The sequence below is a fragment of the Peromyscus eremicus genome, chromosome 9 (assembly GCF_949786415.1).
Source record: "Peromyscus eremicus chromosome 9, PerEre_H2_v1, whole genome shotgun sequence".
Taxonomy (NCBI): domain Eukaryota; kingdom Metazoa; phylum Chordata; class Mammalia; order Rodentia; family Cricetidae; genus Peromyscus; species Peromyscus eremicus.
Genome location: NC_081425.1, coordinates 87,737,234 through 87,760,863, shown reverse-complemented (window position 1 = coordinate 87,760,863; position 23,630 = coordinate 87,737,234). Strand labels below are relative to the sequence as shown.

At 45.4% G+C, this 23,630-nt stretch overlaps 1 protein-coding gene across 2 annotated transcripts in view; it reads left to right on the top strand.

Annotated features, from left to right (window-relative positions):
- Arhgef3 (Rho guanine nucleotide exchange factor 3) overlaps window positions 1–23,630 on the top strand; it is a 285,032-nt gene that overhangs the window by 225,839 nt on the left and 35,563 nt on the right. For both annotated transcript variants that reach the window (XM_059273978.1, XM_059273979.1), the window contains one exon: window positions 17,580–17,687. In XM_059273978.1, the coding sequence (XP_059129961.1) occupies window positions 17,580–17,687 (108 nt within the window). The remainder of the gene's footprint in view (window positions 1–17,579; window positions 17,688–23,630) is intronic.

The window sequence follows — 23,630 nt, the reverse complement described above, 5'->3', positions numbered from 1 at the left end:
GTTGCCTTCTGATCAAGATGTAGCCAGCACCATGTCTGCCTGTACACTGCCACCACGCTCCCCGCCATGATGATAATGGACTGACCCTCTGAACTCTAAACTGCCACCTCAATTAAATGTTTTCCTTTATAAGAGTTGCCGTGGTCATGGTGTCTCTTCACAGCAATAGAACTCAAACTAAGACAACAGGACACAGGTAGACTTGACCACTCAGAACCTCTGAGTCTTTGCTTCTAGAAAGGGAAGCCTGGATGCAGTTACTATTTCCCAAAAGGTTTGTTTCATGCCATCTGTGATAGCTCAAATGATACAGAAGTAAGATCCAAAGTAATTCAAGTCGCTCTCCATTTCCAGTTCTCCATTCTCCAGATTCTGATTTGGAGCTAGCATGTCTTTAACGCCTCTGTCACTTGCTAATTTCCCCTTTTAACAAAGTTAAACATTAGCCTTGGAAGCTTCAGGTGGGGAAGTGTTTAACAAAAGCCTAACGGGTGGGGGTGTGGGGGTGTGTGCATGTGCACACTATAGAAGAAAACACTTATAGCCCACCTTTGGGGACACACACACACACACACACACACACACACACACACACACACACATGCGCACATGCTGCCACAGCCAACTTCTACATGGGTGTTAGAGATCTGAACTCAGGTCTTATGTGATTTTGTTTGTTTTCAAAACAGTGTTTTTCTGTGTAGCTCTGGCTGTCCTGAAACTCACTCTGTAGACCAGCCTGGTCTCAAACTCACAGAGCTCCACCTGCCTCTGCCTCCGAGTGCTGGGATTAATTGAACTTAGTTCTTTTTTTTTTTTTTTTTTTTTTTTCCGAATTAACACCTTTTACTGTTTCACATTTTTTCCCCAGAAAATTTGTAACAAAAATACATGGAATTGGAATCTGAGTTACAGTACATTGTGCGATTACAGAATATAAACAATGAAAACTATTCCTTCTCATGGGGGCGAACTTAGTTCTTTTTTTTTTTTTTTTTTTTTTTAAAAGATTTATTTATTCATTATGTATACAGTGTTCTGTCTGCATATATCCCTGCAGGCCAGAAGAGGGCGCCAGATCTCATTACAGATGGTTGTGAGCCACCATGTGGGTGCTGGGAATTGAACTCAGGACCTCTGGAAGAACAGCCAGTGCTCTTAACCTCTGAACCATCTCTCCTGCCCCCGTGAACTTAGTTCTTAATTCCAACTCTGGGCCCCTCCGTGAGTTGGAGAGACTGGACTCATCCTCTTGAATCTTGTTTTCCTCACCTGTAAAGTAGGATTTCTAAAAGAAATATATGCTGGATGGCGGTGGCACACGCCTTTAATCCCAGCACTCAGGAGGCAGAGCCAGGCAGATCTCTGTGAGTTCAAGGCCAGCCTGGTCTACAGAGTGAGATCCAGGACAGGCACCAAAACTGCATGGAGAAACCCTGTCTTGAAAAAACCAAAAAAAAAAAAAAAAAAGAAAGAAAGAAATATAAAGTGTCATCCATACATCCACAGACATCAGATCATTAGTAGCCACAGCAGCTTCTGTTTTGAGTGTAGCTCTGTGAGTAGAAGCTGGGGTGGTCGTTCTATGAAATGAACTTACGCTTTCCTTTGTAAACAATATCAAGTTGGTTTCTCAGGAGTCTAAATGGCATTGTTATTTTGTTTTCTTTTTAATAAAAGATGTCCCAGAAACCCTGGCAAACTTCATAGTCCTCCCCTCCTTACAGGTAGGATAAAAATATCTGGTGTGAGCCAGGTATAGTGGCAAATGTGTTTAATCCCAGCACTCAGGAGGCAGAGGCAGGGGGTTCTCTGTGAGTTCGAGGCCAGCCTGGTCTACAGAGTGAGTTTCTGTACAGTCAGAGCTGTATAGTGAGAGCCTGTCTTGAAACAAACAGAAAGGGGGTTGGGGAGAGAGAGAGAGAGAGAGATCTGGTGTGGTTTTATAGTTCCTGGGGTGACTTTTAAACAGGAAGTGGTGTGTGAGTCTGAGTAGAGAGGCACCCTGGCCATTGAGGCAGCTCCCCACTGGCCATGTGTCATCCAGGACTCTCTGCCAGCATTGACCACAAAGTCAGGGTGAATTTGATTGCTTTGAGTTCTTCTTGTTTCAGCATGGTACTTTAATTATAAATAGGTCCTTTGTGAGAAGGGTAGGGGGAACTCCATAGTGTGATGATGACTACGTTGATAAAGAATGTAATAACTGAAATATGACTCCAGTGTTCTTTAGCTGTCAGTGAACAAGTACTAAGACCTGGCTGTGTATGTGGTTTCCCCCCCATGTTTAGAAAACAAAAGTCATGCTTTCTGTCCTCAGGAACTTCTGTTTGAGTTTGACCAAATCATTACCGAAAGGAACATACAGATAATGACTCCCAGCCTGAGATGGGAGCGCTCGGAGAGGAGCTTGGAAGCCTGTGAGCACCATGTATTGGGAAGTGGTCAAGTGAGGCCACTGGTGCTAGATGTCATCTCCCCCGGGTTACACTTAGAGGGCATGTCTGCTGGAGATGTGAGGGCAGAGCACCTTACGTCTGTCTTTCATGCTGGACCCAAAGTGATGGGGCTAGACCATAGCAGGCTGTTTCTCCTCTTTGCACTCACTGCCTCAGACTCCACTGTTCTTCTGACTGTGAAGTGAGGTTTCCCATCCAGATTCCCCCTGGCTTAGGAAGCTAGAAGAATCCAGGCTCTGCTGACAAGTGAGTGGCTTTGGGCGCTGTATTGGCGGGGCGACCCTGGGCAAATTCTAGACCCTTTTAAGTCTTATTTGCTCGCTCTGTGAAATGGGAAAATTAGTAGCATTGACTCGAGGCATTGTAGACAGAAAGCCCTTGGAGACAGACCTGCAGGATATTGCCCTCTACATGCCACGATGTTGTTAAACAAGGAAGTTGTGTATCCTGGGAAGTCAGTGTGGGGGTGGCAGGAAAGGCTTTCAAGTCGGGTAGACTTGAATTCAGATTTCAGCTCTGCCAATTAATTACTGGGTAAGACTTGGAGCAAGTGGTTTCCTTTCTCTGGACACCTGCTTCCTCTATGAAATAGAGTCCTGGCATTGCTGTGAGATAGAGGAGGCAGTGTGCTGGTCAGACCGAGAGAGGCCTTGGCAGCAATTCTCTAAGGCTTTGCAGGATCAGCTACCTAAATGTTGAGGCAGAAGGAAGAAGGACCTGGTCCAGAACGAGCCTTTACTCCATCTACATGTCTTTTGCTACCTGGGAGTGCCTAAGAACCTAAGAACTTTTCCCTCCTCTGCTCCAGGAGTTCTTTACCCCAGAAATATATACCATATTCAGCAAAACTGCCTTTATCCCTTCTGAAAACTTACTGGCACCCATTACTTCTGATTCCAAGGCTAAACCAACATTTTGTTTCACCAAATAATCTATGTGTTGGCTTCTGTATTTATAAGCCACCTGCCATTACCCTTCATGTTCATAATTATCTTTTGTGATTGAAATGAGCTGAACTTGATGTAGGGGGAGCTAGTTCTCCAAGGCTCCTGGCCTCCTTTGTCACATGATACCTTCTTTTTCATATTCAAACACATATGAATTTCAATAGACTTTAGATAATGACACATTCTTCGGTTCTGAGGGTTAGAAATAACACCTAATCATTGTGTTTCAAGGTTGCAAATGTAGAGTTGAGAGAGCCATTGTTTGCAGTGAGCTTTTGGGAAAATCCATTGTCAGTGAGCATTAAAAAAACTAAAATCTTGTCATTATAAATATGCTGCAGAATGAAAAGTGGCCAAGAAACAGTGTTGTGGTGTTGTGTGAGCATGCACACCCATCCTAAGGAATAGCATTTTGAAACTATTTATATTCTTATTTGAGGGTGTGTGGGATGACAGGAGGACCGTAGAACTCTCTTGCAGATCACCACCCTCACGATTTCCTAAGCAGCGTTCCCTCTACCTTATTTTTTCACATACCATTGCTCAGTGTGTGGCAAGGTGTTACCCCAAATATGAAAGTTTAAATTAAAAAAAATATATATTCCCAATTCACTGCTCCTTAGGTAGTTGTTTGGTGGCTTTTTCAGTTTAGAATAATCAGATTTGGATTTATTCTGTTCTCACTTGGGAGCCGAATGTTCTAAAATGTTCTGTATTTCCTGGCTGTAAGTGTGGGAAGGTGCTGCTTTGGACACACATGGGCCAGGCATCTGAAGGGATTCAGTGATGCTGAGGACAGCTGGCACATGCCAGAGAGCATCACACGTGGTTTGTGTTTCTTTCTGGAAGTCACATCCCTGAAAGGCTTCCTTGTTCAAAAAGCATGGCCTCTATCAAAGCGAAGAAGCAACTGGACCGCAAAGAAGTGTGCCTGTTCTCTCCTGCAGCCCTGGACCTCTCGGCTGCATGACCAGGCAGCTTTTACCTGGCAGGCAAATGTGGTCCCCGCCTTATCTTCAGTCAGACAGCGGACCTGACAGCTCAGCTCGCCTGAGATGTACGTCAGCATCCCAGATTCAGCCAGAACAATCTGTCCTATCCTTTGGGACACTGAGATCGAGATCTGTGCACCTCTTTTCATCTCTGTACCTCTGCTTCGTTTTCTGGGAAGCTAAGATAATAAATGCCGAGCTCCAGAAGGTGACAGGTGGATAGAGAGAGGACCCACGTGGGGCTGTGCGAGCCTTTCTTGAAGCAAAAGGCACCATGGTTGAGTGAGAAAAGTTCTACTTTGTGTACCTGATCGGTTAAATATCCAGAGTACCTATAGTTGCCTAATCCCGGACAGTACTGGGGTCTGGCAAGACTGGGCACCGGCTCCTGTAGCACATAATTCAGCAGGGTGTTGGCGGGGCCTGTCCTGTGCCGACCTCAAGGCCCGTGTACCTCAAGACCTGTGTACTGGCTTCCTCCCCACTGCTCAGGTTGATATCTTGGGATTTCACCAGTGGTTTTGTGTCCTCCAGCATAGCCTTGAATCCTGCCAAGCCACCCCCAGTTTTCTCTGTCCAGCCAGAGATTTACTAAACAGACGACAAAGCCGCCCAAAGGAGAAGGCAGGAGTGGGGGGTGAAAGATGTGTGGCCAGGACATGTCCGTGGTGTGACCGTGGAAAGTGAGTGGAAAGCTGCGGGGCGTGGCAGCGGCCTGGAGAGCCAGCTGGAGGAGGAAGCAGGCTGCTGCTTGGACTTTGGAATAGGCCAGTGCTCTGGTCTTATCTGGGGGCTCTACTCCAGCGGGCCCAGGGACACATTCCACATAGCCTCACATGCTCCCCCAGACAGCTGTAAGAGGGCCATTGCACTTCACAGCTAGCAAACCAAGCCAGAGGGGGTTACGTGATCGGCTCAAGGTTATAAAATACTGGTCTCCGGCCAGAACGCTTGACTCGTATCTATCCATGGATAAATTCTTTGCAAAGAATTGATAGATTAGGGGTTGGGGATTTAGCTCAGTGGTAGAGCTCTTGCCTAGCAAGTGCAAGGCCCTGGGTTCAGTCCTCAGCTCCAGGAAAAAAAAAAAAAAAAAAATTGATAGATTATTCGGTCAAAGTGATAGGAACTTTGTTACGTTCCTACAGAGGCTTTTGAGTCCTTTCTAAGCTCTGAGGGAGCTCACAAAATGTCTTCAAAGTCATCTTAAAATTTGTACACACCAGCTTCCCCAACTCTGAAACAAGGATGGAAGCCTCCATGCATCCTTTTCTCCTACCCAGCCCAGAGGGGTGGGGACAGGAGCCAGGATATCCCTTCAGCACAGATAAACAAGGACAGAACTTAATCCCACCCACAAGTTCCAAGAAGTCAGTAGGAAGTAACTGAGGAACTCCAAAGCCACAGAGGCCTTCCTTAGGGCTCAGTGACGGTGACCAGGCTACCCTTGCCATCTCTTAGGTGCCCCGTTGGTTACATCCAGCCTGGTCTGTACCCCCATCCCCCAGACATGGGAATCTCATGCCGGACGCATCGCTTATGCAACAGTCATGTTCCAAATGCACTACATCTTTGTATGCCAGGTTGACCTTCCTGTGACTCACAACCCAGGGCCACAGCCCTGCTGGCAGGCCTCCTCCTTTGTCAGAAGGCCTGACTCCTAAAGTGACACAGCTCTAAGATTCTGGCCCTGTCTGCCTCAGCAGAGTAAAAAGTGCTGCTCGGAGTTGGGAAGGCAGATGTGTAGCCAGGGACCACAGAGAGACCTAAATATTTGACTTCCTCTTTCTCTGAAGGTCTGAAGAACCATGTCTGGGCATGACCAAGATGAGCCTCAGGCTATAGGGGCTGGCGCTGGCTGAAAGGAACTTACAGGGTGTGGGTATGTGTTGCTCCTTCTGCCTAGGGTTAAGTAATAGTAACATCCTGTGCAAGAGAACTCGAATGTGGTTTTCTGCTAAACTCCAATATTTTAGGGCTATTTATTAGATGTGTTTAATCTCGGGCCAATTTAGCCAGTAGCAGACTAATAAAATAACAAATGTGGGCTTGCTGCCAGGACAAATGTTGACTTACCCTTCTCATGTTGACTAAAATGAATAACTTTGAAAGTAATTGAGGAGCGAGGGCCTTAGCCAATGCTCCGGTCTGAAACAGTGGTTCTGTTTTATTTTACTGGCACTCCTGAGAGATTGTATGTATAACCTGTGCTCCTGCCTGCTCCAGCTCTCTGAGAGGCCCACATTTTACTGTTATTTTCCAAAGTCCATTTTTTTTTAACCCCCTACCCCCAAGCCCATAAACCTTCATTCAGCAAAAATGAATGTCCTTGTGGCAGGCAAGGAGGACATTACACTTTTCCAAAATGGGGCCCAAACTTCAGTGAAAATGAGAATTAAAGTAATAATTTCAGCTGCCCATGGGGGCACGTGTAGTATAGTGTAGTGTTGGTGTAGAAGCTGAGGGAGGAAGACCCTTGTTTGAGGGCAGATTGGGCTACAGAGTGAAACCCTTTCTCAAAATAATAATAATGATCGTAGTGATTTGTTGAGATTCTTCCTTCGGAAACAAGCCATCATGCGCTGGACGTTTCCCCGTTAGTGTTTGTTATGAAATGAATGGCTTCTCTAGCTAGGGTCCACCGAATGGGAGTGAATCCTCCTCACGTTTCCAGCCACCGCTTTGCCTGCATTTTGCCACTGGGTTTATTCAAACACGAGAGGGCCAGCAATACTTTGCCCACGTTGTTTGCACTTGAAGGAAGCCAAAGACCACAGAAGTTGTTGTAACAAATGGGTTCTTTTCTGTCTTTATCGTTTTGTTTTTGTTCTCTTGCTCTGTATGGGAAGCTGATTTGGACTGGGACTCCGGTCATGATTGTCTGAGTTCAGCCAGCTGTCTTGATGTCTCCTCCTTAACCAAGGCTCTCCTGAAAGCAGCTGCCTCACAGACCAGCGCCCCTCATAGCTGCTGAGGGGTTTGGGGGGCTCTCTTCTGCAGGAAGCAGGATGCACAGAGAACGAATGTCCTTTCTTCAACCTTAGCATGCTCAGGGCGGATGTGGGGGTTTGACGGTGCTGTATTTTAGTGGTGGTTTTTTTTTTTTTTTTTTGGTTGTTGTTGTTGTTGAGGTTTTTTGTTTGTTTTGTTTTGGTTTTTTAGTGATGGGTATTGAGTCCAGGACTAATGCATGTTGAAGGCATGCTCTACCACTGAGATATACCTCAAGCCCCAATATATCCAGTTCAATGGCCCTGAGTCAACGGTTCAACTGTGACTTCTCTGTCATCTACTCATTTGGGTTTGGTTTGGTTTGGGTTTTGAGACAAGAGTTTCTCTCTGTAGCCCTGGCTGTCCTGGAACTTGATCTATAGACCAGGCTGGCCTTGAACTCTTGAGATCTGCCTGCCTCTGCATCCCGAGTGCTGGGCTTAAAGGTGTGCTCCGCCACACTTGGCCTGTCATCTACCCTTGAAGGTTTCCGTGAGCCAAGGTGGGAATATTCTTCAGCACTTTGGCCCAGCTGTGTGGCAGCCTGACTGCAGTGTGGGCATGAGCCTGAACTGATAAGGTGTGTTCCCTGGATGTCCTTTCTCCTGGCTCTCCTTGTTCCCCCATTAGCAAAAACAAAACAAACAGATCCTAGCTTTTCTTTTCTTTTCTTTTATTGTTCTCCTTTGTAAGAAGGAAATCAGGGTGTTTTCCTCCTAGCACCTGACACGAAAGAAAGAATCGAGCCATTTCTTAAATGGGAAATGCAGTCTCCCCGTGTGCCCAGCGCATGGCAGGCAGCCAGACTCACAGCTGGCAAAAACAAACACGGGCGTGGTCTCCTCTGTGTGGTGATCCGCTGGTCCAAAGCTATAGGGGATCCTTCTTGGTTCTGTTCTGATACTTGACAAAGCCCAGAGTCCCTGTCGAAATCATGGATCAACGTCTGAAAAGGAAAACGAGGGTCTGAGCTGAGTTTGAAGACCGTTTGCTCCTCTGGGGAATTCAGACCCAGTCATTCTGAAGCCAGTGATACTTGCTTAATCGATGAAGCCAGGTTTCCACTGGACTTGGGGCTTTATTATTTGCCTTTCATCTTCCGATAACAAATGACACTAGCCCAATTAGCTACGTGCCAAGAGAAAGAGAGCAGGCAAAAGAATAATAGTGGAAATTTTGGAATTAAGAACAGTCATTTCATTACTGTCTTCTTTGTTTCCCACAAAGTAAGGTAGACTCACCAGCCAGCTCTAAGGAACCTTCTCTTCTTGCCCTCCAACCTCACTCCTCTCTTGCTTAAACCATTCCAAGGTCACCTTTTTGCCACTGGCATGACCTGCCCATGCCTCTTGTCACCCTGTCCTACATGCTGACCCCCTCTTCGGCCCCTGCCCTCCCAGCCGCAGCTGACACTGGCCTTGGGACTCGGTCAGGGCCCACCTTTGTCTTTCCTTGTGCAGCGGAGAGACACCCTGAAAAGGGACACCTGCTCACGTCATGAAGCCCACTTTGCACTTACTAGGTAAACCAACACTCTCTGACGCACGTGTTCATTACAAACGTAATGTGTTCATTACAAACGCATTCCACAGTAGGGATATCCACAGACATCACCTGTGGTAGTCTCCCAGTGCCTGGGACAAAGACCCACAGGGCAAGCGGCTTCAGCACCCATATATTGTTCCGGAGACAAAGTACCTGATAGCAAGGTGTCCGCTGAGCCTGCCCAGGGCTGCTTCCCTGCTGCTTCTGCTTTCTGAAGTTTGCTGGTCATCCCTGGTGTTCTCTGGCTTGTGGGTTCACCTCTCTGCTATTATAAATCTTCCCTTCATATAAGGACATCTGTGATTGGACTCTAACTAGTATGACCTCACCTTAGCTTGATTGATTTATAGAGATCCTAGTTCCCAATAAGGTTACATTTAGACACTGGGTTTAGAACCTGTGTGTACACTTTCATAAGTAACTATTTAAAACATGTCTGTATATTTGGGGGCGGGGGAGGGATTCACTCATCTACAGCAACACGATAACCACATGTCCAAATTGACGTCGCCATTAATCAGACCTAACATCATGTCCCCTTTGATATAATGTGCTAAGAAGGTGCACCCTTTGATCCACCCTGACTAGAACACAAACAGCAAAGTTGCTAAACCTCATCAGGAGGAAGCATCACACCTGTCTACACTGAGAGCCATTCTGTAAAGCAACTGACCAGTGCTCCTCCAGAGTCTAGACAGCTGCAGTGGTTTGCTGTAAGATAACGAGAGCACTGTGCATGGGGAACTGTCACTGAAGGATAAGGCAATGAAATATAATGTGGGATTTCACACGGGGTCCTAGAAGAGAAAAAGGACATTAGTGGGAAGTGCAGTGAAACCCCAGCGGCGCCCCTAACATTTAGTCCACGGTGTTGTGCCAATGCTAACTTCTAAGTTTTGATAAATGTACTCTGGTTGTGTGCGACATGAACATTAGAGGAAGTGCAGCGAAAGGCATAGGAAACACGCTGTACTATTTTTGCCAACTTGTTTGTGACTGTAAAATCACATCGGTGTCAGTTTTTTGAAAAAGAAGATACATATATGGAGTGATAAGTTCACCTTTTCTTGAGGGCAGAGATGGAGAGGGTTAAGAAAAGGCATACCAGTTTTCAAGTCCTCTTCCAGGTGCTTCTCACTGAGCACTTGCTTGTCATAAAGCCCATGGTACGTGTGTCATGATCTGTGAGACCGGATAGCAGAGCAGAGGCGTATTGTCCAGTGTGTGGTCCACATTTGCCTTTATCGTCTGAGATAGGTGACCTCATGTAGGTGTTTAGGATCCTCAGACCTCTGTGCACTCATCTCTAAGATGAGGATCATGACATGAGCTATGTTCTGAAGATGCCATGAGCATATCATGGAAAGCTCTAAGTCCAGTGCCTGCCACAGATTACGTGGCCCCAATAAAAGACAGCTGTTCCCCACAGAGTTCTCCATAAGCCATTGTGTGGTTATTCCCCCAACCCCCCCTTGAAGAAATTGTGAATAACATTCATTATATCCCACAGGAAATATGGGAGCCAGACTAAGATAGATGACTGATTGATCTACAAAATACAGCTTGCTCACAACCACTTTGTCCAGAAAGCATGACCACAAGAGGAGACTGTTAGCAATCCTTGGACGGACAGGCTGTGAAGCAGGTTGTCACTCTCCTCTCAGGGGAGAGACGGGGCTGTCTGAAGAGAAGCTTATGGCTTGGCAGGAGGCAGAGGCAGTACAAGTGTTGGCTGGCGGTGAACGAGAGCCACTGACAGGCAGGGAAGGCCTTGGCAAGAGCAAGTGTGACCTGGAAGTCTTGAGCGTAAGCTGTAAATCAGTGTGGACAGTTTGGGATGCTAAGAAGAGAGTGGTAGAATCAAGGCAGTTGCAGAGAAATGCGAAGAGGGGGGAGCTGGGCGGCCTTAGCTTCCCCCTTCCTACAAGAGTGGAAATGGAAGGAAAAGCCTGAGTTGGGAGGGAGCCACGGAGAAAGCAAAGCATGCTTTCAGATTAAAACAAATATGGCAGAGTCGGCGGACTCCTGTCTGGGGACAGTCTGATCCTGAAGGGACTCCTTTTAGTGTGTGCTTCTAAAGTAAATCAGTTGACCACCACCAGATCATTTTATGAAGTTTAGTGATTAGGAGCCTGTGTGTGAATGCATTCATAAAAGCTGAAGCAACAATAACAAAACCAAAATGAAACAAAAAAAAAAAAATGGGTTCAGGGAGCTCGGAGCTGGACTGGCGCCTCCCCAGCCTTGATTTCAATGTCATAACACAGCTCTCCCAGCTTTCCGTTTCCCACTAGTCCGTGTTTTCACTGAGTTACTGATGCTCGCTCGGTGGTGGGGTTTCTTCTGTTCTGATGATGGCTGCTTCTGGTCCCCTCTTCTAATGAACTCAAGAGACTGACTCATCTTTCCCCCTTCTGCATTTGGTGATACATTTTTCAGAACAATTTTCTGTCCATTATAAAAATAGCTTTTTTAAAAAGATAATTTTGTTTTGCACCACAGGCAAGATTATGGCTGAATCTGTTCTTTTGACAGTTATCAACCTGTGATGCATCCTGTTTTCTTTGTCTCAAATCACCCCAACCTCATTTTATTGTGAAATGGATCCCAGGAATTGTGTCATTTAAAATGGCCTTTATTTATACATCAGAGGAAATTGATAATGTTTGGCTTGATTTATAGGCTGATTTTTTTCATCAGGACCTCCGGTTCCCTAGTAATGACAGGGAGACTTATTAGTAATTATAAAAGTTCAGCCTATAGCTTAGGCTTGTTTCTAACTAGCTCTTTTAACTTAAATTAACCCATTTCTATTGGTTTACATTTTGCTTTGTGGCTTTATTACCTTTACTCTGTACTGCAAGTGGTACTGCTTCTGAGTCCTGGCATCTCCTTGTGACTCTACCCTTCTTCCCAGCATTCTCTCTGCTCCCAAAATCCTGCCTACCTACTGGCCATTTAGCTTTTTTTTTTTTTTTTTTTTTTTTCCCCGAGGCAGGGTTTCTCTGTGTAGCTTTGCGCCTTTCCTAGAACTCGCTTTGGAGACCAGGCTGGCTTCGAACTCACAGAGATCCGCCTTGCTCTGCCTCCCGAGTGCTGGGATTAAAGGCGTGAGCCACCACCGCCCGGCGCCATTTAGCTTTTTATTAAACCAATTACAGTGAAATATCTTCACACAGTGTAAAGGAATATTCCACAACACTGATTTATTTAAAAAGTAAAATGTAGTGGAATAGGGATTACTCATGCAGAAATGAAGTCAACCATGCCCCCTGCTCCTCAGGGGAGGACCCTACATACCCAGCTCCAGGGAGAAAATACAAGTCAAACTTGTGCTGTGGCCAGGAGGGCCTGTGGGAAAGTACAGTGCCTGAGAGTGTCCTCTTGAGGTTTGTCACATACTGAGGTGAGCTGAAGCTGAGGACCACTGAGTAGCGGTTTGACTAGTCAGTCAGCAAGCAACAGCCAAATCTGGCACACTTCCTGTGAGGCTCAAGTTAGAAACAGTGTGTGTTTCTAATAGTTGAAAAATAATGTGTTTGTCATGAAAATTATGACATGAAAATATGACAATTTTTGTGTTCATCAATGAAAGGTTTAATGGTCCACACCCATATTGGTTAATTTATGTATTATTTATGTCTGACAGAAGAGATAAATGTTTAAGACAGAGACTAACTCCTTACTTTCTGCTCTTCTACAGAAAAAGTTCGCCAGCCCCAGGCAGCTAACCATAGCTCTAAGGTCAGCCTGCCTCAAATTATGATGCCCCCCTCCATTTTTTTTTAATCCAACTGAATGATTTTAAGAAAGTCGATCACTTGAGACCTCAGTTTCTTTATCTTGCAAATGGGAATGATAGGTAGTTAACTTAAAGGCATGTTGAAATCAGTAAACTAGTAAATTTTATATGTTGAGCTCTGAGATAAGACCCTGTAGCCAAAAGCCTTCAATCTCAGCACTTGGGAGATAGAGGCAGGCAGGATCCCTGTGAGTTTGAGGCCAGCCTGGTCTATAGAGCGAGTTCCAGGTCAGCCACAGCTACACAGAGAAACCCTGTCTCGAAAACAACAGTAGCAACAGAGACCCTGTAACCAGTACTAGTATATTATCACTTATTTATTGCAAATCAGTTACCAGGAGATTATAACTTGGCATTTAACGTGAAGATGACGAAAGGCACCTTAGAGAGTCAGAGGGTGGACCAGAGATGACGCCAGCACCCACAGATGGGGCCCTGCAAAGGTTCCCTGTCACATCCAAATGTTTGGAAGTTGTTCGTTTATGTTTGTTTCCTCATGTGACCCTGTCAACCCATGGGCAAAGGCATCCACTGGTGCAAATAGTTCTTCTCACCTCTGCCTGCCTCCTGGCCAGAAGCAGGGTCATTGCCTTGCCAGGCAGTAATATGGTCTAGCCTGTGCTAATGGCTGCGTTTCCAGCCTCTCCTGGGGAGTGGTGGTGGCTCGGTAAAGGTGGACTCTCAAGGCAGCTCCAGACATGATGTACAACATCTTCGTACTGTACCCAGCCCCACGCTGTCTGCAGAATGAAGTACAGAGGAGATGAAGGGTTCCCTGTAGGTCTGTTTCGGTGGAACTATTTTGAAGAAAGAAAAAAGAGAAACAGTGCTGCGTGCTGTTGATGTGGTGGGCAGTCTCTTACACGACACCGTCTGCTTTGCTTTTTACCTCTCGGGAGGAAGAATGAGGAGATTGGAAGGTCACTGTGCCTCCCTAGAAAAGGATATAAAAAGACATCGAGAAGAAGTCACGTTAAAAATACAGTCGCACGGAGTGCTGTTATTCCCTTTGGTTTGCAGTTGGCTAATGAGATATCCTTATGGAAAAATACGACCTCTGTGGCCATCTTCACTCTCTCCCTACCCACACCTCCCCCTTCTTTTACTTTTTTTCCCCTTCCCTTTCCTCTGAATAGGAGAAAATTTTTTTTTTTGCATAAAAGTCAATGCTAATTCATATCCATAGCAGACTGGATATCAAGAGAACTTTCTCTACTTCATAAAGGGTCTCTCTTTCATCAAGTACAGTAAATACAAAATGAATGTTTATAAATTGCCACTTTGGCAGGTAGGAGAGCTGGAGATCTGGCTCAGCGGTTAAGAGAACTTGCTGCTATTTCAAAGACCCAGGTTTGGTTCCCAACATCCACATGGAGGCTCAGAACCATCTATAACTCTAGTTGCAAGGGATCTGACACCCTCTTCTGGCTTCCGAGGGCACCAGGCACACACATGATACAAATATGTCTATGCAGGCAGATAATCATACACATAAAAAGTTTTTACGTAGATGAATATTTCTTTAAAATCTTTATTTATTTTTTTTTACATTTTATTTCTTTTTAAACACATTGAGAGTTGAGCATGGTGACACACCCTTGCAATCTCACCACTTGGGAACTAATGGCAAGAAGACAAGAATTCAAGATCAGCCTCCACTACATAGTTCCAGGCTAGCCTGGACTATGCAAAACTTTGTTTCAAACAATACAATGACAGCAACAGCAACAAAATAATTTTAGAATCAGCAATTAGACTAGTGTACCCAATAACTTAACTTGTGCTGAACACTATACAGGCAGTCCTAATTAGTGTAATAAAACAGAACTATTGTTATTCAAACTTACTACCCCTACCCTTTAAAAGTTCTTTAGTGAGGTTGGGGATTTAGCTCAGTGGTAGAGTGCTTGCCTAGCAAGTGCAAGGCCTTCCTGCCTGCCCTTAAGATCACGTGTTGGTGGTGTGTGCACTGGAAACAACACATTTTGTGCCTGAGTGTTGCGTTGGCCTTGCCCAGCCTGGTCTGGCAGTGTGCTTTGTTGGGTCAGGCAGGCTCTCTGCAGGTTATGTTTTGTCATCCTCCTGCAAACCCCCAAACATCCTTGTTATTGCATTTGCTAGTTCTCAGTAATGCTGTTTACTTCGAATCTGGAAATATTTTCTCAGAGGGCTCTTTAGATAGTAGTAAGACCTCGCTGGAGACAAACTGAATAAATGGAAAAAGAAAAATCAGATTAAGCCAAGAATTGTTTTTAATATCTTGTTCTCACAGCAGCCCTCAAGGATAGCACCATAATTCATATTTCACTCATGTGGGTCCAATATAAAGCTCCCCCCCCCCCCCGCGCCCGCCCCCCCCAGAATTCAAGTTCTGAACTTGCACCTACCTGCATAGCTGGATCACAGCACAGAATCATGGCAGGGCACCTTCTGGTTCCTTCCTCTTTACTTAGGAATGCCAGATCACCAAAGTGCAGCCTGATATGGACTCCCTTGGGGGCCACGCCTCAGAGAAGCAGTTCAGACTACAAGTCCATGCAGCCACATTGTGCTGGGCCAGTGTCGCATTGAATATGCATCCTAAAGCTAGGTAGATAATGCACATCTGAGTGGGCCATCCAAACTGGGTAACTAAGTCAGACAAACCTTAGTACAGATGACACTGAAGGCAGAGCAGAGCCAGATCGTCCTGCAGCCCGCCAAGGGCGTCCCCTGCCGTGCCGTAAAGCCCCTTCACCTTCCCGTTCCTTCGTTCCTTCGTTCGATACAGCTTTAGCTGTGGAAATGAGACCCCGCCTCTCTGGGCTCTAAGGTGCATGCAGGATTATCCGAGACCAAATCCTTTCCCTCTGGGACTTTGCTCACGTGCTGCAATGCGGTTTGTGCCACCAAAGGGAATGGGATCGCAACTGTGGCATTTCTGGACTGAAGCAGGAGCCATTTAGAGAAATTCCAAGAGTGCTTAAGAAGCTGCATGTGCACACACACGTGCACTCAGTATGCTGAGGGCGCAGATAATGACGTAGAAGGGAGAATTTTAAAAATCATCCTCTGGACACAGATGACCAAGAGCTGGGCAGGGAGCATCCTGAAGGACATCATCACCTGGAAGCAGACGGCTCTTGGACTTTTCTTGTCAACACTTCCATCCTTTGTAACACAGTCTCTCCTGTTAGGAGAGTCGTCTAGCCCTCCTGATGTTCCGAGGATTGTCTGCTGTCCGCTCAGTTTAGCACGCCCAGAAGCCGGAGAGGTCCCTGGCAGCTGCATCCATTCTGTCTTAGAAAAGCAACTGACTGCTTTGCGAACTCACAGCTTACCCTTTGGCACCATGGAATTGTTTTGAACATCTTTAATTTTTTTTTCCTACTTAAAATGTCAGCAAAGTTGATAGAGTCTTGTTAAGAAGCTGCTTCTGATTTCTGTGGCTGCCAAGGGCATCAGATGACATGAAAACCTCCCGGCCAGGTTCAAGATTCACGAAGGATTTCTCCAGACATCTGCTATGTTTAGAATACCCTGCAGGAATCCCTTGAAGAATTGGAAATTCCGGCTTGACCTTCCAAACTTTGAGAAGAATGGCTGAAAAGGAAAGATGAACACCTTGGGGGGAGCATGGGGGCTCCCTTAGTGATTGATTGATTGATTGATTAAGTCTGCTGCGACTGGCTGATTTGGCATTTCCCGTCACAATTTGGTGTCTTCATGTGCTGTCCAGCATCTACCACAGGTCAGATGGAGCTTAGGAAAACGAGGGTAACTGTCCTCTTTGTCCTGTAAAATGTTTACTCCGTTCTCTCTCTCTCTCTCTCTCTCTCTCTCTCTCTCTCTCTCTCTCTCTCTCTCTCTCTCTCTCTCTCTCTCTCTCCCCACAGCCTGTTTTTATTTGTGTCATCTCTTGTTAGCATTCACTGGAATAGGGAGTCGCCCTCTCTCCTGCCAGCCAGCTCTGGAGTAACTCACAGACTTGCAGGTGATATTTTCTGTGGAGGTGACTTTGAAAATGTGTGGCTATAAATAGTATGGAAACCAATACCCGTGATACAGATTTCTCCCTGTACATTTCCTTTTGCCATTTTACAAGTTTTAATAATGCGCCTCTCTATTATTATAGCTACAAAGATACTTTCTTATGATCCTAGAAATAAAACTTATTTTTAAAAAAAAAATCTGGAGCTGGTCAGATGTCCCAGCAAGTTAATGTGCTTGTCACTAAGAACAACAACCTGAGTTTGGTCCCTAGGATCCACGTGGTGGAAGAAGAGAACTAGCTCTAGGAAATTGCCCTCTGACCCCTCTCCTCTACACACACAGAGAGAAATAAATGTTTAAAAAATAGATTTTTAACTTGATGAATGGAAAGCAATCTTTGTACTTTAGAAAAATAAATGGATAAAGCATACAGGGGGAAAAAATGGCTCTAGCAAGGTGAGGGCAAGGATTTTAAAAACATGAAGCCAGAAGCAACAGAAGACATAGCACTGCCTGGCAAGGTCATGGGCTGGGCAATCAGAGCCCACTTCTCTCTGCAGCCATGGGAAGAAGGATTCCACGGAGCAGAAGCTTTGAGGGAAACACTGACAGATGGGGGTGGTATGAGGGGATGGGGAGCGGAGTGGGGCCCTACCCTTCTGCCATCCCATTGCCTCTGTCTACATCCCCTGTCATTTCTCTTTCCTGGCTCCTCAGCCAGATCATCTGTGCAGATTCTAGGGCACGGTTCACGTTCTGCAGCTCACGCTGCCACCTGCAATTCATGGAGCAGAATGGATGTGACATGGCAGATATCTTCAAGATTGGTTTTGACATTGTCCTCTTTTTTCTTTTTTTTCTAACTCTACAGGAACCTAGTAATAAAAGGGTCAAACCCCTTTCAAGAGTCACCTCACTAGCAAACCTCATCCCACCTGTGAAGACCACACCGTTAAAGCGCTTCAGTCAGACCTTGCAGGTAAGAACGTGGGCTTGGGTTGCAGAAAGCTGTGTTGTGCTCATGCCCAGAATTTCTGCTGGTTTCAGGTCAACCTGAATCACCTCCTGCTACTCTGGAGGAGTGCAGGTGAGGGGTGTGCAAGAAGAAAAACGTATGCAAGTTGTAACCCCAGGGCAGGCAGAGTTAGGGCCACTTCTGTTAGGTTTTCCTCACAGTTGTATTTCTAAGTCATGAGTCCCATCCAGAGCGTACGCTTACCAGTTTTCCCCAGCAGTATCTCTGGACTCCTGAGCTATCAGCATGTATGTATGAGCGGGATGGGAACAGAGCCTGGTGTTTCAACCAGAGTCAGCAAGGTATGGGGGCAAAAAAAAAAAAGCCTTCCATCTCATTGCTCATGACTCATGAACTAATGATGGTTCCTACTTCTTTAAGTGTTTGGGGAGGAAATGGAAAGAGTGGTATTTCTTTTATATGGGAACCACATGAAATGCTAATTTTACTGTCCACAAGGAGCTTGGTTTGGACACAGCCCTGCCTGTCTATTTAAAGAAAAGGTTTGCTGACCTCTGGGTTAGAACAAAAGCCCTGAAGTATCTTGGTTCTGACTTTAGTTCTCTGTTTGAAGACTTGCCAATCTTGGGCAGGTATAACTTATCATTTCTAAGTCTTGCTTTTATTCCTTAGAGGTAAATTTATCATCTAGTCACCATTGTGGCTTACAAAGGGTTATAGCTCCTTGGTAGAATAATTGTAGAGATTTATGAGCTAATAAATTCAAGAGCCTTTAGTTATGACTAGCTATGTAGTGAATATGGTCTTCAATAGTAATTTTTAGTTAACAAGTATGTATAGTTGTTTGTAAACTTCATTGTATTTTTATTTTGTGTGTGCATTTGTGCATGTGTACATGGTAGGGTGAACATGTATGTGCCATGACATGATCCTTATGTGGAAGTCAGAGGACAGCTTGTGAGGAGTCAGTTCTCACCTCCCACCACACAGATCCCAGGGATTGAACCAGGTCATCAGGCATGGCAGCAAGTGCCTTTACCCACTGAGCCATTTCACTGGGCCTATTCTTAACCTCTTACTGTAGCTTGCATTTTAAAAGGAAGGTTGAGATCTAGCCACAGCCTTGGAACCGATTTGTAATCATAAAAATGTCCTTTTTGACTGAACCCCACAAAAGTCAGTCCATAGCTGAGCAAGTCTTGAGTCTGCCATTTCTCATTTGTCTTGCATACTTGTGCTCAGCAATGTTTTCATCTTGACCTTGAATGTTTAAGAAAAGTGTAGCCCAGAGACATACTTCCAGGTGAAGATTTCTCCTTGATTCTTATCTTCTCTGAGGGAGGAATTTAGGTAAACAGATGTTTATGCAGCAAAGTTTAAGCAGATGTTCATGCAGCAAAGCAAAGCATTCACACCAGAGAGAATGGAGTGATTGACCCAGAGGTATGCCTCGTGCTGACAGTCATTACTTGAGAATGCTATGAGGTTCTCCCACAGCCCTTAGCATCCCTGCTTCCTTACTGTTTGATTAATGCACCACAGCCCTGTGATGCCATCCCTTCCCACCGCTTGCCCCTTCCCATACCCAGCTCTCTGTTAACTCTGCTGTTTACCACCCAGTTAGCTCTGGTTTGGCTCCGTCTGTCTCAGTGCCTGGGACTGTGGACTCCTGGTTATCCTCTGGTCTCTTGGTGGGAAGAACAGAGAAAGAAAATAAGATTTTGTTGGGGAGTCAGCCTGCAGAGCAAGCAGAGAAGGCTGTGTTTGCCTACTGTCCCTTGTGGCCAGTGTCTCAGCCCGCTGGACGACTACACTGCAGGCTTTTCCTGGAAGATTCATTATCACCTGAGTCTTGCACATCTGGTCTTTTGCTGAGTTCTGCTTTTTGAAAAGTCTTTAGACTCTCAGCTGTGTTTGACCCTTTCCTCTCCAGTCTAGTGGTCTTGGTTCAAGTTCACTGTGTGCTAGTTCATCCCTTGATAACTGGACCCTACACTGATGGGCTCTCTTCCTATTGTTTCTCCCAGGATGGTCCACCCTGTGCCAGGGAGGCCCTCACTCATTCTACAAGTCTCGAGTGAGCGAGCCTTCACCCTGCACTGGGCTCTTCCTGCATCCGGGTTCTTTTCTCAGGATGGAGCTGCCTTCCGGTAGATTCATGGCAGTGCCGGGCTTCGCTTTCCCACATGACAGTACCAAGTTAGACTTGAGTAGCTAGCCCTACTCTACAGTTGACCTCGGAGCTGTTGGCCCCTTTACTCGCCAACATTGTCTTGCCTGGCTTGTCAGCCTTTGCCTTTGTGTTTCTCAGAACATTGTCTCCTCCCTTGTAGCCTATCCTGATTACATACCTTCACCATTTTCTTTAGACTTCCCAGGCAGTCTCTGTTTTTTTCTGGTTCCTAGGAGTCCTGCACAGGAGACACTGCAGAAAACAGTTGATTGTCTTAGAAATTTACATTGACCTAGAGAACTGGGAAAGAAGAAATTAATTAAGCGATGTCTGAAAACTAAACAGACTGAGACCAAGCAAGGATAAGAGAGCCAGACCCAAGGGAGAGTCTGCCATGTGAAAATTGTCTTCTAAATCTTCAGAGATATTTTTCTTTTGCAAAATAAATTTTCTGCTGACCTTTTTCAGCTGTCATGATAAATAGCTAATCCTAGGCTGTGTGTATGGGACAGTTATTCACAGTGACTATGCACATAGAAACAGAGACCTTGAGCAATATGTTATTTGAAGGAAAGAGGTTGGTGACTAGAAATACACTCCTATGCTTGTGTCTGTACACAACATGTTCATGGGATGATCTGTAAAAATGGTGAATGCCATCTTGTTCTCATCTGTCCCCCCGTAACCCACCTTGGGACACGCAGTGTCTCAACATTGATTACCAAACCAGTGTTCTGCTTAGTGCCTTCTCACTTCCTTGTTTTCCTTACCTGCTAGAAAGGGAGAAAGTGCTAAGGTAGCCACTGGACCAGGGAAGAGGAAGAGTGGGCCCCAGGGGCCGCTCAGGATCCCATTTCAAGAGTTTTCACAATTTGTTTAGCTATCCATGTCATTTCTATTAGGGGAGAAACAACACAAGGGAAACATGGCATGCCCAAACCCTTTGGCACTTAGCAGCCATTTACCTCATGCATCTGTGTGTATAATTTATTTTCTGTTTCAAAAATCACGAGCATGAGGCGAGTTGGCCTATTTACTTCCCTTCTCTTTCTTTGTTTCTTTTATTATTTTTGTTTTTAATAATGGAGATTTAACCCAGGATCTTGCATATTCAAGGCAAGTGCTTCCCTATCAGACTTTTTGCTTTGTAAAATTTTCATTACATTCTTATTTGGGGGTGGTTTGCACCCGCCACGTTTGCATGTGGAGTTCAGAAGACAATTTATGCAAGTCAGTTTTCTCATTCTACCCTGTGGGTCCAGATGAGTGGACTCAGGTCATCAAGCTCGGTGGCAAGTGCCTTTAGCCACTGAGCAATCTCATCCGTGTGTGTCCACCCTACCCCCCGTTTTTGTTGTTATTGAGACAGGGCCTCATTATGTAGCCCAGGTTAGCCTAAGTCTGTCCATGTATATAGCTCATCCTCCTGCCCCTGCCTCCCAAATGCTGGGATTAAAGGCATGTGCCACTATACTTGGGCCCTTTTTATATTTTTTATTTAACAACAGGGTGTCACTAAGTTGCCTAGGTGGGCCTTGAACTCCCTCAGTAGCCCAGGCAGCCCTTAAGTTTTTGATTCCCTTGCCTCAGCCTTGTGAGTGGCTGGGGTACCAGACCTGTGCCTTGAGTCCCAGCTAGCAGCTTGGTTTTCTGTTGCACTATTTCCTTTTTTATTGGCTCCTGGCACTTTAGAGACAGATAGGTCCTTTTGGATATCCAGTTTCATCTCTCGGGTTGAGTTCCTTTAATTATAGGCCAAGCAGTCAGTGACTTAGACCCAAACACGATGCTTCCATCGATTCTTAGCAGTTCTCTCCTTGTGAGACTACAGTTAGTGGAAGAGGACACAGGGCACTCTGAGCTGGCATCCTCTTCCAGAAGGATTAAAAACCCATTTCCAAATGTGAGTGGTCTCAGAGGCAACACACTACTGGGTTTGTTTTCCCTTGCCTCCCGGCACTAATCTGGGCTGCGGAGTTGGGCCTCAGCACAAAGGCAGCATTTATGATGTCGGCTGTGTGGAACTCTGTCAGTTCCTCACCAGAAAAGTTTAGCATGCGGCTGCGGGTAAACTAAAGCACAGATGTCTGGATCCCCCAGGCCCATAAATTCCCTCTTCAGCAGGCCTGAGAAGGAAAGCTGGCCCAGCTCTGAAAGGGGCAGGAGTGTGCTTCCCTCGTGTGCAGCAGGGCATACCAGCTCCCAGGGGCCAGCTGCACACTGAGCTCTGCCTCTCCATGCACAGCTGTGTGTGACTGCTAAACACATTTGAGTCAAGTCCCGCAAGGACAGAATTCATTGCCCAGTGATGCTGCCCTTCACTCTCTTTGGACTTGAACGTCTTTTTTTTCTGTTACAAAGTGTGTGTTCCTTATGGGAAAACACAGAAAAAGAGAAAGAAACAGAATGTGTATAGCCTTCCCTTCCAGAACAACCCTTGTAACATTGTAACATTTCTTTTCAGAATGACTCTGAATATTAGTGCATACTTTGTATACCTTGAGCTTAGCTCAAGGTCACTTAGTCTGTTCAGCATGGGCTGGAAATACTTCTTTTCCATCACATATTTCTGTCATACTTGAATTTAAAAATAACCATATATTGCCTCTGCAACCAAATAGAAATAAATAATATTCAAAGAGTCTCCCTGGATACTGTATACTCTATGTAGCATTATTGTGCTAAGAAGGCAGATTAGCTATGTTAGTAATGACCTGAGAGTTAGAGCATCCAGGGTAGAGGTTGGATCTGGACAGCCTAGAGATGAAGGGGAGAGAGGACATTCCAGGTTTGAAAAAGGAATGAAAAGTCTGGTACCATCTACACGTGAGACATAAACAGGAAGATCACGCAGGTGTATTTACTTAAGTAACCAGGTCTGACAACCATGATTTTTTTTTTCATAAATTTCCTGTAAGTGGCAAAAGTTTTGGGTCCCTAGTTACTTTGCATATATGAAGATGAGCTTAGTATTTTGTGCATGTGTATGTGTGTGTGCGTGAGTGTATGTGTGTGTGTGTGTGTGTGTGTGTGTGTGTGTGTGTGTGTGTGTGTGTTGGGGAGTGCTCACATGTGTGTTAGGGGAAGTAACCAGAAACCAGACTCCGAAGGTAGTGGGACGACTGAGAAGTGACTAGAGCTTGCATAGCAAGGGGACTCCTGATTCTTGGCTGCCCTTTCTGTCTGGAGTATAGGTGGCCTTTATAAATGATCAGCATGTAATATCAAGCTTTGTCATTTTTAACTCAGAAATAGCGACTTGTTAGATCCACAGTGATCCAGCTCCTGTTCAAAATGACTGATGTTCATGGCCTCCCGTCACCTCCCCCAGAACTCTGCAAGGTGGTCTTGGTACCACTTCATAGAGAAGAGAACATGAAGCTTTAACCTTTGCTACAAGGAGACCTGCAGGCTGTTCTGTGCACCACTTTTGAGGTTAAGTTTCTTAAAAAAAAAAAAAAAAAAGTTAAAAATTGGTCACACTAAAGCCAGTGGTTTGCCAGGATCTAAAAATAGCCACCAGACTTTGCACATGAAGCATCCTGCGTTTAGCTGGCCCTTATTTTGTTCACCTCTGTGGGAAGAGGCGTTATTTCCAGCTGGTGGAATATTTGTCATGAACATTATCATTTCAGAGCCACTTATGGGTTAAGATGGTTGGGTAGTTGCCCTAAGCCTCTGATTTTTGACACGTGCCGAGCAAATTGATAATGCTTTCTCCACACTTCCACCAAACACCGTCTCCAGCTTTTCATTCATTCTACTAAGAATTT